General features: G+C 33.8%; 2 protein-coding genes across 2 annotated transcripts; both read left to right on the forward strand.

Moving 5' to 3' along the window:
- Positions 1-327: 327 nt before the first annotated feature.
- On the forward strand, positions 328-2,933 carry LOC147073861 (uncharacterized). Its single transcript, XM_085944951.1, has 3 exons — positions 328-876; positions 1,572-1,666; positions 2,551-2,933. Exons 1-3 carry the CDS (start codon positions 390-392, stop codon positions 2,896-2,898), a joined length of 930 nt encoding a protein of 309 aa, XP_085801077.1. The 5' UTR covers positions 328-389; the 3' UTR covers positions 2,899-2,933.
- Positions 2,934-4,563: 1,630 nt separating this feature from the next.
- LOC147073862 (N-acetylglucosaminyl-phosphatidylinositol de-N-acetylase-like) lies at positions 4,564-11,212 on the forward strand. The gene is made up of 4 exons (XM_085944952.1): positions 4,564-5,046; positions 6,831-7,121; positions 8,757-8,850; positions 9,728-11,212. Exons 1-4 carry the CDS (start codon positions 4,722-4,724, stop codon positions 9,900-9,902), a joined length of 885 nt encoding a protein of 294 aa, XP_085801078.1. The 5' UTR covers positions 4,564-4,721; the 3' UTR covers positions 9,903-11,212.
- Positions 11,213-13,316: the final 2,104 nt, after the last annotated feature.

Genomic DNA, 13,316 nt, shown 5'->3' on the forward strand with positions numbered 1-13,316 from the left:
AAGCCCCAAAGCCTACCGTCCTCTAACACTCTTGCCGGCTCTCGGTAAGGTGCTGGAGAAACTTCTGTGCTACAGGATTGAAGCCCACCTGGAAGAGCATGCGCCGCTTTCTGATAAGCAATTTGTATTCAGAAGAGGCAATTCAACGACAGACGCCATAAGAAACGTGATTGCCATCGCTGAAAATTCTCGCCGTAAATACGTCCTAGGAGTTTTCCTGGACATTGCATGTGCGTTTGATAGTGCATCCTGGCCTCTTAAAAAGTAATGCCGGCGCTCCATTGGCACGCAAGTCAGACGATTTAGAGTCTTCGGACTTTTTTTTCGCGTGGAGCACCCCAGGTCTGCGGACTTTTTAATCCGCAGACCAGGCTCGTTGGATTTCAAACATGTTTGATATTTTACTCGCCGAGCCGCTGAAATTCGTACGTTCACCACGCTTTACCGTCACATTATTTATATCTATGCCGACGGACGACAGCGCCATCATTATTTTACTGTCATTCAAAGTGTTCGGACATCTCACATCGATAACAACAATGGTAGATCTACGAGTGCATTCGAAAAGTTTCTTGGAAGATTTTATTAGTTGTTTTAAAGACAACCCATCGTTGTGGAAGACGACCAGCCCACTATACAAGAATCGTGATGCCAAGTCCTTGGCGTATGCGGAACTTTTGGAGATTTTAATCAAGGTGGAGCCGCAGGCAAGGGTCGACGATGTTAAAAAGAAAATACAGACATTGAGGTCGGGTTACAGAAAGGAGAGAAATAAAGTAAGGACATCATATCGAAGCGGAGCCGGCACAGACGCAGTTTATCTACCCAAACTGTGGTACTATAAAAATTTGGAGTTCTTGAACGACCAAATGGAAGGTACGTAGGAATGCTTTAAAGCTATTTATTATACACGTGCAGATTATGAAATTGTCGTACCTAGCTCTGAAAGTGACATCGCATTAGATTAGCTACTATTAAGCAATTAAAACATACAGCTATGAATCATTTCTAGTCACAATAAAATTATTTATTCTTTGCTGAGGTAGGTAAGAAATAATAATATATAGGTACGATCATGGCGGTGGAAGCGCGGCTTATTGAGTCGTGGTCGGGTCCCAGGTTCAAATCCTGGGTCTGACAAGTACACATTGAATTTCAATTTGTGTATGAGTCAGAGTATGGACCTAATATGTTGAGCAAGTGGCTGACATTCATTTCTCGTAAAAACAAAATCTGTCAATACAAACCTCCACTCCGTGGAGGTCCATATTATGATCGGACATGGTCGAAAGAAGAAGAAAAGAAATGATCATAAAATCAAAAATCGCTCGAGTTAGGTTCCTTCAGAGACAATCAATAAATCGTCAATCATCAATCAAAATTAATGGTACAGTTTGGTTATGAGGAATACAGCGGAAAACACATTTTGAAAATACCCGATATACTGGATTACACCAATTATACCAATATCAATATTAACCGTATGAAGGAATGGGTACTTAGGGGAGAGATAATAAAAAACAAGTTTGAGTATTATGTTGTATTTTAACAATTTACATTTTGTTTTACAGAATCGAGCTCAATATCCAGCATGGTGGACGATTTGGAAAACATGTCTCCTGATGAGAGTTACTCCAACTCGTTAAACAACGAAGATTGTATTGAGGTAAAACATTTTAACTAAATTGTTACATTGGTTTAATTTATCTATTGCTTATCATACTTTCTTGCCATGTGACAGCCCCGGTAGTATTAAAATATTTTTCGAAATCTCCTCGCGCTTTCTTAGCATTGGCAGTCGAGTTCCGATTAGTCGTTGCTTCCAAAGGCGCTAAGGTGTCCTGTGACCTCAGTCCGAGCTCTATTAAACCTGTCTCAGGATTTTCCCTATCAAGGTCATGAGAAGGAGTATAAGTATGTGTTGATTTGCGACGAAGAAAGTTGTGCAGCACACAGCAAGTTAATACAACTGTATTGATATTTTCAATTTTCATGTTTATTGGAGCTTGAAAAATGCGGAATCTAGCAGCTAAAATGCCAAAAACATTTTCTATAATTCGCCTGGCTCTGCATGTCCGATAATTATATATTCTTTTACTGTGATTCAATTGCCTTTGTGAATACGGCTTTATGAAATCGTTACGTAATGCAAAGGCTTCATCGCCAATATAAACAAATGGCAGTGCATCAGAATTAGCAGTAGGTTTTTTTGGTGCAGGTATTTTTAATCTGCCTTCGTCTAAACGTATGAAAAAATCAGATTTTCTCAGTACGCCTCCATCAGAAATACGTCCATTTGTTCCAACATCAACATAAATAAATTCATAATTAGCATTTGCAATCGCCATCAAAACAATGCTGTGGAAATGTTTGTAATTATAAAAGTGGGAGCCGGCGCCTGCAGGTGGCACGATTGCAATGTGTTTCCCATCAACTGCGCCCAGGCAATTTGGAAATTGCCATTTACTATTAAATTCTTCTGCAATCGTCTCCATTTCTTCGTGCGTATCAGGGAACTGCAACAAAAAATAATCAACATTTTATTTACAGATAGAATATTCGCCTTCAACATCCACGTTGTCGACTACTCCAAGGTCGAATCTCAATAGAGCACCAGAACCCCCATCGTTCAAACGAAAAAAATCGAATGATAGCGCCAACAAAGTGTTAGAATTAATCACCGACAAACTAAGCAAGACTGAAGATGAATTTGATGTTTTTGGCAAAATGATGGCCATGAAACTACGATCGATGTCACAGGGACAAAGATTGCTGGCCGAGAAGCTGATGCATGAAGTTGCCTTTATGGGACAAAGTGACAAAATAATGCCAGCAACTACTGTTCATACTCAACCAGTTTATCGTATATTAAGCAAAAATGTACAAAAGCCGGTATAATAAATTAATGTTTTTTGTATGAATAAATATCTTGTAAAAATATTTGTTTTTTTGTTTGTTTTTATGCCTATAAACCTTAGCTTAAGCGATACAACAAATGGTAAGTATTTGAGCTATGTTAGCAAACCTATATTATTATGTGGCCTCATTTAGAAATCAAATTCCATGCTTGCTTTTCGAAGAATATGACTAGTATTACAATACATTCAACAGGAATAATTAAGCAGCTTGCTTACAGCCTATATGGAGAGTCCTGGCTAGGTACAGCATTCTAATGGTCTATTGAATATTTAGCATGTCAACGATGGCCTTATTTGTGACTATATATATACCTATCTCAAATGCATCTTGTCTGCCATTCTTATGATGTTGCCGTCTATGATTTATATAGGTAAAACAATCCACTAAACGTTCACTTTATAAGACCAACCAATGTCTACTTGTTAATGATATATTTGTAAATTTGCCCAACTTTATTAGATGACGTATAATATAATACACACCTTGAAATATTCTCCTTTCAAAACGTCAATGATGACTTGGCAAGTTTCGGGAATTATCTTGCCCAGAGTTTGTCTTCCAATCGCAGTTCTATAATGCAAGTCAGTGAATGTTCCGCCGGCAGCCAAAAATCGCAGGGTTGCACATAATCTATCATGAGGAGAAATAGCTTCCCTCATCATAGTATTTTTTTTTTTAATAAATGGGGAGACCAAATTATACAGTTCTGTGTATACATCCTCCGACATTCGCAAATAATTGCGGAAATCGCTCGGTTGCAAACGCAATTCTCGTATTAAATTTGTGTGGGATAATGTCGTTCGTTTCCTTATCCAATGTTTCACCCAGTATTTGTGTACCCTTTGCTTCGTTATTACATTATCTGCCACCCAATAACCCAAAAAACATAAAACGTCGGTATCATTTAACGCCATCACGATTACGTATATTATCTATGCTGTCAAAGTCGACTGTTTTACTCGTCAAATTAATTATATACTCGTTTCGTTGAACGTCTGTTGGCCAGTAGCAGAACGTAGAAAAATCTGAAGACTTATTGTCGTCGGACTTTTGGCTCGCCAATGGAGCGCTGGCATAACAAAAACTACATCAGTGATCGGTAACCTTTTGAGAGTGGGTAAAAAATCAGCTTTGGAAAAAAATTTGGTCAGTGGGTTAAGCCGCGCTGACACGGTCCAAGTACGATCCAGGACACTTGGACCGAGCGCCATCCAAGCGCACTTGTACAGGACATCTTAGACACCAGCTACATTCTACAATCGACTCGAAAAAAAGATCATTTTTTCGCACAATATAAAATTTTTGTTTATTAACTGTACCTATAAAATATTTGTTCTACTGAAACATTACTTGGTCCCCCAGTTGACTGCGACCCATGAGTTTAGGAAGCATTAGTCTTTTTTTATACTGCTTATTTATAAATATTGCAAAATCAGAAACACCAATATTTAAAAAACCGAAGAGATTGAACAAATCCAGCGACTTGTTCCTTGGAGACTTGTCTGGCAAGGCAAACACCAAACAATTTTTGATTTTGTTTTACATTTGGAACGAAAATTACCAACACTGTCTTCAATTTTGCAGCCATAAAACTTTATGAAAAAAAAAGTCCAACCATAGACTAATTCGGCTGTCGTTTATTTTGAGGTTACCAAAATAAAAATAAATTTAAACAAGTGATCGCGATTTACATTAATTTTCGACATGAATAGTGAATCAAAATTTACAAAATCTTTAGTGTTTATCTATAAGTCATAAAATACTCATTTATTACGACATGTCAATTGAGAAATCTTGAGGAAATGTTATTGAATGATTACTTTCAATATGATATTATCCAGGATTACTTATGGAAGGCTTACGGCACCACATGCAAGTCTTTGCTGACATATTTTCACAGTGTGGCTGAGAATATTATTTTGTGGATAGTGTCTTATTACTTAATATGCGCTTTAATATACATTCTATCGATACGATACAAAGTAGGTTCAAACAAAATTATAAAAGGTGCAAAAAGAGCACTATTTGTTATTGCACATCCTGATGATGAATGTATGTTCTTTGGACCTTCAATATTAAATTTTATTCGTCAAGGAATTGAGGTTCACATTTTATGCCTTTCGGTAGGTAAGTTACTATGCCGTCAACTATTGTTTTCATAATTTTTGTAGGTATCTTTTTGTATTATTTTATCAACACGTTAAAAAAAGCTTAAAACGTCTTATAGGAAGAATTAACTTCTTTGGTTTTTGTGGTGGTAATCATATGGAACCCAAAACCTGACAAATAACCATAATTCAAAAGTAAGTTGATGGAGATAAATTAAGTATAAAAAAACTATAAAATTTTTGTTTACAAAATTCAGACTTTATCCGGGTGTCACATCAAAACGGTCCACTTGTCACTCAAGCTTAAATTACATTGGCAGGTTCTCGGGTCAACTGTCTTCTACGATCGCCCCTGATCGTGAAAAGTCATTTTTGAGAGGTTCCCTAGAGTTGTGCCTGAATTGGAACAACTCCTATTCTTTGGGCACAATCGTGTTGAAGATTATAATTAAAATATCCGAATTAACCTCGAGCTTCCAAGTGTGACCGCACGTAATGTGTCCTGTCTTCTGTTTGATATAACAATACAAATTTGATGTTTACATAATGAAGGCTGGACTTTATTCATTATTTTAGCAAACGACAATAATACAAAATAAAAATAATACCCTAGTAAATACAATCAACTACTCGTTACTTGTCTAAATTTCAGTTGTTACTTTACGTATAACAATTGTTATGTTATGAACCAATCAAATCAAAAGCCAACACGATCGAGTCGGTAAATGAATCGTTCTGTGTAATTGGTATTTAAAGTCGACGATTGTTGAATCTGGTCAGGTCTGCGAGCCTACCGGTGTAATTAATACTTAAGTGTCATAGGTTCGTCATCTCTGTTCTAATGTACGGTAATCGCCGATCAGTATTTTAATATTCCAACTGGGAATAAAGTATGGAATGATCCGATATTGAGAAATTGGTATCGTATTGAAAAAAAGGTTACTTAATAATTAATTATTGTTTATATACTAATAATATACTTTTTAGAATTATACATATAAAAGAGAAATAAGACATTTTTATTGACTTGCCAACATCGTTCGAAAATAAGAACTGGTATTTTGTTTCTAGAGCCCTCAATCAATTAATGGCGACGTATTTTTTAATTGCTAGCTCCTTACTAAACTGTGTAAAAATACTACACAAAACGCCACTACAGCACATAGACCAACAAAGTGGTTTTTTAATGACCTTAGTATAATCCTATGCAAACTGAAAATCGTATTTGGATCAGAATCGCTCTGCGCACGTATGACATATCAAAGACATACGGTTCATAATAATGCTACATGTTCTACTTCGCGAAGTGAGTGATAGATGAATAACAATGACAAGTTGAGCGATGTCTTAAAAAATGCAGGTAGTGCGCTGCACTTGCATGGTATTAGAGGAGCCGCCACTGATACGTTATCTAGTCTAGCTCGACATTTAATTAATATTTCTTGATTTAATACACAAAAACCGATAGTCAATAATAATACAATTTGATAAGCATTTCATGTATGACCTACGAATTTAAAATGTTGTAATTAGATAGGAGGCTTGTAGCATAATTGGTTAATGCACAGTTGGCGCGATACCAGTGGTTATACGGGTTCAAATCCCGTCGAGCATCGTATTTTCTTCAAATATGATTTTTTCTTGTGGGTGTCTGGGATATCTGAGTTGTTTTCAAGTTATATAATGTTCAATATATGGAATGTTACATTCTCAAAATCTTGTGAATTATTCGTTGAATAAAAGAAATGGTTTATTAAAGATTAATTAATACTTATAATAACTTGTTCATATATTATGTTCCAGGAAACTATGAAAAACAGGGTGTTGTCAGACAACCGGAGCTGTGGAAAGCATGCGCCGCCTTAGGAATCAAGGAATGCCGCATCACTCTGTACATAGATGCGTACATGCCTGATGACCCGGGCATCCGGTGGCCTACCGAGCATGTCGCGGACATCATCTCCACGCATTTAGAAGCTAATAAAATGGACACACTTGTCACCTTTGATAAGGAGGGTGTCTCGCGGCATCCTAATCATTCGTCAATATTTTATGCTGTTGCCCTACTTACACTGGAGAGAAGGTTTCCTAAAGGTGCCTATTTAAATATACTATGTATATTACGATAACTAAGTTTGAAATTTATATTAATCGTTCAGGACGAGATGCATAGATTGTCACGGAAGGCTACATGTTATTTAATTGTTGATCACTTGATTAACAGATAGTGCTATAAGAACAATGTAGACTTACAAACTTATCTAAAGAATTGATGGGGGAGCCACAATCAAAAACTACCCAATCAAGACTCGCTACTGGACAGAAACTGACATTTGAATGATGTTATCAAAATGGCGTCCATATGGTAGTTGGTAGTTCCATTTTTGACCGTTCACTGTACACTGTACGGACTGTACACATGCGTTTAGTGACCTGCGCAAGGAACACTATTGAGACCAGTGTTGCCAACTGTAGTTGACAAAAACATGCCAGACGGGGTACGAAAACAAGCTATTTATCAGGAAATCAGTACCTTTCGGGTATCGAAAAAAGTGCAAAGATCGAAAAAATGTCTATGCATTTAAAAACAACATATTTTAACAGAAATGTATTGCAAAATTGACAACAAATGCCTATGTTGTGTCAATGGAGTTCAAGTTACGTTTCATGTCGATAATCGTCAAACTGATGTCACATACCACATACACACATTAAATTATATGATACCATTTCACAAAAGGCCATGAATGCTCCTATTGTTACAAGTGTTAATTATTTTGTGTATCGATTATATACATTATACACAAATATGAAAGATTAACAGTATTTAATAACAGTAAACATTGTCGAAATTTAGTTACCTATTTGTTACCTTCACGTTATGTGAGCTCACAAAAAGCTCGCATCGCGGGCAAAAAGTGTGCTAAAAAAACATTACATGGTACCAATTTAAACTGTTAGTGACCAAAGTGTGGTTCTGATATATTTTGTGCAGATGTCGCTGACACTATTAGTTTTCGGCTCAAAATGTGCTACAGGATAGGAGAATTTATTTCGAATCTACCGTGAGCTCACGTAACGTGATGGTAATATGTTTCTAGCAATATTGTCGTGTAAGTTGCAACACTGCTTGCATAGAACAAAAAAGTTAGTGACTTTTTAACTTTTAATACGATAGTAACAATCTGTGCCACAATGATAAATGCCAACAATTAATACAACACACAGAAAAATTTAACATTTTTATCACAACACAAACATGGACCATCCAAACCAACCCGCCCAGCACCACACTCAGTCTTAATCGAGTGTATCACGAGTCCCTACATTTGATGTGAAGCATCAGCAGTTTTTTATATCTGGGAATGTCTCAGGAGCAGATACCCAAGACTGAGGTCACACGCTCTCAAGTGGACTTTGACCGAGTTTAATGAAAGGTGTAATTTAATAAAAAGTGCCATGGGAGTGAAAGGCATGGAGACTTGACAAAAATAAATGAATTTAATGATATATAAGATATAAATATATATAAAATAATAAAAAACAAAGCTAAAACAATACGGACAAACAAACTATGTGAAGAGATCTTTTTTATCACAGTTCAATTTAAATTTGTCAATATATTTTTTTTATTTGTAGGGGTGTTTTATGTAGGGTTGTCCAGCACTTAACGCTGATAGAGATTGTATTGTTTCTTTCCACTTTTAATTTAGTATCTTCTTTTTTCAGGCTGTAGAGTGTTTACTCTAGACTCTGTCAATATTATTAGGAAATATTGGGGATATCTCGATCTACCATTAAGCTATCTTTTATCCTCGCATAGGTAAGAATCCTTGATATGCGTATATTTTTATTGTATCCAATGAGTTTGAAATCCAGCTTCGTTATTAGAAGTTATCACATAGTACATGTATAGAAGCGAGATCGTGAACCTCTTCTGGAATAAGGTGGTACTGCTCATTGACTGTTAAAATTGAAAGCACGTCTTTATCTACCTGGCGTGCAAGCAATAATAGAATATTTTTGACAGGAGATTTTTTAATTATGATGGCTGACAAGACCAGAAGAAAGGGAGAACGTCATAAACATTCATTAGATAGATTCAGGAACGCACATTTATTTATCAAAAAATAATACTCATAATACACAGATAAATACAGCTGTAAGTGGCAGAAAAATTAACTTTACCTGCATTGTAATAAAGGTCAATTTCCAAATTGCGTTAATTTGTATACTAATTTGCATCAATATGGTTTTTTTTCTCCCTATTGAGTCTGTGTCCAAATGCCAGATTTCCATGTTATAAATACATAGTATTGAGTACTTTGAAACATTCAAGTTCACTTATTTATTTATTTTATAGAAATATATGAATTAATTCTTTTTAACAATCGTTGTACTACAATTTGATAATCAATATCTATTATTTCTACGAATAATAAATAATTTCCATATTTTGTTTCTTCAACTTCTGGGATTTAAAAACTGCTATTCTCGAAATCCTAAGATCTGTCCAGAATTGCAATCCCAACCTAGTCTAAACAGTATTGATATACAATAAAATCTGTGGAAGATGTATATAAAACATGTTATTGGGTATCATATTATTCAATCTAGGGTTTTTTTTATACCCAGGTCATTCCCTCAGTCATAACGTGGTGATATCCCCAGTTAAATTTTCTTGTAACTTTTTTTTCCAGATTTGTTCTTTCGCGGCAAGACAGTAGAGTTGTGGTGAAAGCCATGAAGCAACACCAATCGCAGATGCTTTGGTTCCGGCATTTGTACCTTTTATTTTCAAGATTCGTTGTGATCAACACTCTCAAAGAGGTTTCTATTTTGGACGTTGAACTAGATCTGGAGCTGGATGAGTAAGAAGGCTTGAGACGAGAATCTTTTATGTGCAAATTAAATAATGCTTTACACGTTGGACGACCAATGGGAAAAACGAATCTAGGTTAGGTTTAACGAAATGATGGAAATCATTTTTTTTTTCAAAATTACAATTTGCGTCAAATGTGCCATATTATTGTTTTTATAAAAAACATGAAATTTTTATCTAATTGTTGGCACTCTTGAACTTTGTGGGTCCCATGTTGTTAAAATATAACTTTAATTCTGTATGAATTTAAAAAAAAATTATAAGTCTACCCCGAATGGGGTTTGATTTTTTCACTGCGGTGACATTCTTACAAATGAGAATCGTACATTGCCCACCATCAGTTTGGGCAAACCCGATATAACATTGCGTTGGCTGAAAACCACTCCATACTAATCACTCATTGGCTGCATACCGATTACTGCACTCCGAATGCTTTTCGAACTGCCAGAAAATGTGTATGTATAAAATCTATGTAAATTTAGCTAAATGCCTATCCTATAATAAATCAATAGTCTACTCTAACCTAACGTTGCTTAATTTTTCATTTAAAATGTCAAAATTAATGATTTCAGACTGTTTCCATCTATAGGTTATACTCATTTTCAATATTGAAACTAATGGTTTCTGACTTGATATTAGCTTTATCTGGAACTGGCAGCTTATTTCAGTATTCAGTTGTATTAAAGAAAATTAATGGACCCACTAAGTTCATTAGGACCTTTGGTATTTTATATTTATGTGTTTTCTGGGTAAAAGTGCATAAGTCAGTTTGGTTGCGGCTGAGATAATCACATTTCAAAATACGCTTAGAAATTAATAGACATTTAATTTTTTATTCTTTTACATTAGTTATGGCTGTATGTTTGAATATGCAATTTTACCAAAATTAAAAATGATTTTAGCTCAATCTCCGAGTTAAAATATCTTTTTTTGCCAACATCTGACAAAACCTTGGACACTTGGAACCTTTAATCACAGTGATATTCAAATCTCAATTTCGTCAGCTCAACTTAGGCACTTTTACCCCGCAGCCACAGATTTTATATTGAATATATTTTTCAATTGAACCACCTGGAAAATTTGTTATAAATTTTGTTGACATGTTGAACCGCTTTATTATTTTAATAAAACAACACAATATTATTTATTTAAATAACAACATCGTTTATTATGATTACATTGAAATTATTTTTTCAGTTATTGATTTTGTAGATGTTACGGAAGAGAAAGAAAGTTCAAAGGCAACGTATATAATTATTAAATAATAATATTGTCATGATTTATTTTGAATAATAAAGTGGTGAAAATAACCATAATTTGACTTTCATTTAATTTTTATTTAATTGTGTTAGTTTTCAATTTCGAAATACATAATGTGCTATTTTTCTATTGTGGAAGTGGAAAGTTTGAAAAAAAGATTAATATATGGCTATTAAATATTAATACAATGCATGTATGAAATGACTAAAAAGGATTTTTGCCATAGAGCATGCCTATTAATTTACTGATTCAACACTGATAATAATTCCTGTCACTTAATTTTTGGGATGGGGAAATAAATAAAATTAATTACACATACGTGTTAACTGAAACCGATGCTATTTTAATTGATTCAATTTAGAATCCCTCTTGCCTAATATAACAAACTTGTATGTACAATTTGTTATCACCCTATTATTATCATTTGTACTTAAACCGCTTCAGTTTTATTTTGAACAGGTCAACGTATTTTTATCAAAAAGATAGGCACAAGTATCACCAAAATATACCATTAATTTAGTGCAGAGGCCGATCTGTCTTATGACCTTGTTATTACCTATTATTATTTATTCTACTTCAATTATATTTTTATACCCTTTGAATTGAATATTACCTACTACTTGAGAGTTCAAAGAAAACTTAAAAATATAATAATAATCATTGCTTTGGCCATAGACGAGAAGTGACAGAATTTCCTTTTTGTAATGTATTTCTTTTTTTACTTAATAATTGAGACTTAGAATATCATTTATTATAGGTCTGTATTTTTATTGATGCATGTATTGCGATATTATACCTGTTTCGATACCATTTTGTTACCTATATTATACTTGAAAAGACATGTTTGAAATACAAATATTTGGGTAGGTACCATAGATATTTTGTTTTTATTTCTGAGTTATATTATAAAAATCTGCTCAATTTTTTACAGATATAAAATTTTATTAGGCGTGTAAGAAACTGTTTTAGCAAACCAAATATTGATTATAATTAATTAAATAAATTGTTTGTACAAGTGTTAAGGTTTTTTTTCTAGTGTATATTTTCCTTTGGTCCCACTTAATCTTTTCATTCCCATGCCTAAATCCTGGAAACACTCAATTTGTGGGTCAATGAGGGGTTTTATTTATTTCATCTATCAATCAATCCGAGGTGCAGGTAGTTATAAAACCAATAAAAAACTGTTAAATTCTCATTTTGTTTATTGAATCAAATAGTATAATTTGCATATTTTGGATGTTTATTAAATATTTTAAAACAGGAAAGATGTAATAACAAAAATAGAATTAGTAATATTTTTATCCATAACATAGCACTAACAGTAATTTCAACATTATTGTAATATTATAAATATTGTATTTTCATATACTTATGTAATTCTTTTTATTTATTTTTTCATATATTTGAACCTTGGTGTATTTTATTATTTCCCTCTTACTAATTAAAACCAATTTTAATAACCCGAATGCAACATTTTTGTAATGATTAATAATTTTTCTTGTCCGGTCAACGCTTGCTGTATTTTGTGTGTTTTTGCATGTGAGTAATTCACATAACCTAAAACCATTCCACTCTATATGAATCTATACATTCGTACATAATATTCTATGTAATCTCAGCCTAATAAATGATGGTCTTTATTTTATTTAAACTCATCAGTTAGAGACATTAAAGTAAACCAAAATGCAGTATTGCTTAGGTTTAATATCATAATCGTTAATAATAAATTAGGTATTAGTATTAATTCAAACATTTTATTATTACATAATATAATCTCAATCTTATTTACAAAACAACAAATCGATGAATATAAGCATAGATACTTTGTTCTTGTTAGTAATTTTGAGATACGAAACATGAAAATAACAATGATTATCTGTCCACAAAAGTGTCATGTCAAATTCCAATTCTCCCTCAAGATATAGGGACACACGGTATCTATCTAACTAACACCAATATGTTTTCTATATATTTTATAATCGTTTGGTCTATATATTTGTGGACATGTAAGGCCCCTCGCACATACAAACTCGAGGCGACTGCAACTCATCATCTTTATGAATTCAATTTAGTTGATAGTATTCATAAAAAAACATCTAACTTAATACGACAACGCATACAGATTTAATTCAACATTTTTGGTTGGA

Source organism: Rhyacophila brunnea, unplaced genomic scaffold, assembly GCF_057557595.1.
Source record: "Rhyacophila brunnea isolate RB1 unplaced genomic scaffold, BYU_Rbru_1.0 scaffold_17, whole genome shotgun sequence".
NCBI lineage: Eukaryota > Metazoa > Arthropoda > Insecta > Trichoptera > Rhyacophilidae > Rhyacophila > Rhyacophila brunnea.